Source organism: Pectinophora gossypiella, chromosome 5 (assembly GCF_024362695.1).
Source record: "Pectinophora gossypiella chromosome 5, ilPecGoss1.1, whole genome shotgun sequence".
In the NCBI taxonomy this organism is placed as follows: domain Eukaryota; kingdom Metazoa; phylum Arthropoda; class Insecta; order Lepidoptera; family Gelechiidae; genus Pectinophora; species Pectinophora gossypiella.
In genome coordinates, this window is record NC_065408.1 from 1,494,298 (window position 1) to 1,495,907 (window position 1,610).

General features: G+C 46.3%; 1 protein-coding gene across 1 annotated transcript in view; it reads right to left on the reverse strand.

Moving 5' to 3' along the window:
* Positions 1-1,396, reverse strand: part of LOC126366920 (uncharacterized) — a 1,669-nt gene extending 273 nt beyond the window's left edge. The window contains exon 1 of the mRNA XM_050010265.1: positions 13-1,396. Within this exon, the coding sequence (XP_049866222.1) occupies positions 13-1,258 (1,246 nt within the window). The 5' untranslated portion in view covers positions 1,259-1,396. The remainder of the gene's footprint in view (positions 1-12) is intronic.
* Positions 1,397-1,610: the final 214 nt, after the last annotated feature.

Here is a 1,610-nt window from a genome sequence, read left to right on the forward strand (position 1 = left end):
TATGTACGTCACTTTCATCGAATTCCTTAACGGAAGAAAGACGGTGCGATAGCGGAATGGAATCTAGAACTCTTTGCGAGTTACTAGTCCATTTGACGAGATCGAATTGGCCAGCCTTCATAAGTCCTATAACTTCTGAAGTGGTGTCTACGGCTTCATCTTCATTATCGACACAATAGACGAAGTCGTCCATATACAAGCCGGTCTCTACGGTTTCCTTCGCCTTGGGAAAGGAATCGCCGTCATCAGCTGTGAGCTGTTTGATAGTGCGTAAAGCATGAAAGGGGCTTGACTTCAAACCAAAACAAACACGATTAAACTGATAGATCTTAAGAGGTTCTTCAGGCGTGAAACGATACAAAATGCGCTGAAATCTGTGATCACAATCACGAATGCCAATGCACAAAAACATTTGTCTGATATCAGCGGAGAGCGCTATACGAAATAGCCGAAAATTTATTAAAATCTTGTACAAGTTCCCTTGCAAGTTTGTACCACCGTACAATATATCATTGAGGGACACAGACGTACTAGTCTTAGCGCTAGCATCTAGCACGACGCGAAGTTTGGAAGTAACCTTATCTTCCCGAATGACCCCATGATGCGGAATAAAATAAGACGGTGCGTCATTACCGTTATCTGTTTCAGGCGGTGCTTCTGATATGTAACCCTTATCCAGGTATTCATAAATCACATCGTCGTAAGCTTTCCTTAACTTTGGTAGGGATTGCATCTTGCGCTCCAGGCACATAAAGCGCCTTTCAGCCATGAGACGCGAGTCACCGAGCGAAGAAACATCACCCTTGAAGGGGAGCGCGACAACATATCGACCGTCTTTCTCACGGACGGTGGTGCGAGTATAGATTTCTTCACATTCCCTATCGTCAGGACTGAGAATAGGGGGTACGTTGACCTCCTCCATTTCCCAGAATTTACGAACGACGTATTCCATCGAATCAGCGGCGCAACAGTACGAAACGGTAGCGTAATTTTCAATTAAAGCGGGTGCGAAACCAACGATGACATAACCGAGTACGGTTTCCAGGGCGCACGGGGTAGTATGACCGTGTTGACCTTGAACCTTGTTGGGCAACAAAAGATGCGGGAAAATTGAAGCCCCGATCAACATCTCAATCTCTCCAGGGACTGCGTAAGTATCATCAGCCAAAGGTAGGTTTCTTAAGTAAGAAAGTGCGGAAACATCAACTGCGACAGTAGGCAGGCGTTCAGTTACTTTATCCACCACCAAGGACTCCATAACGAAACTGACGTTTCGATCAAAGCGTGAAGAAAACGAAATATTCACGGAACCCTGGATCGACTTACTAGAGCCTCCAATTCCCTTTACAACGGAACATGCAGCTCGCTTAGCATCCAGTTGTAAACGGTTACAACAATCACGCGTAATAAAATTACTTTGGGAAGCGCTATCCAATAAAACCCGAACATTATGTTCATTCCCATAAGCATCGACAACTATAACACGAGCGGTAGCAAGCAACACGGTAGTAGGTACACGCGCAGCACTGTTACCCGACAATGAGCAAAGCGCGACGTCTTCAGCGCGCGTATCCGCAGGCGCGGGAAAAGATACATCGACGGCGGCGGGG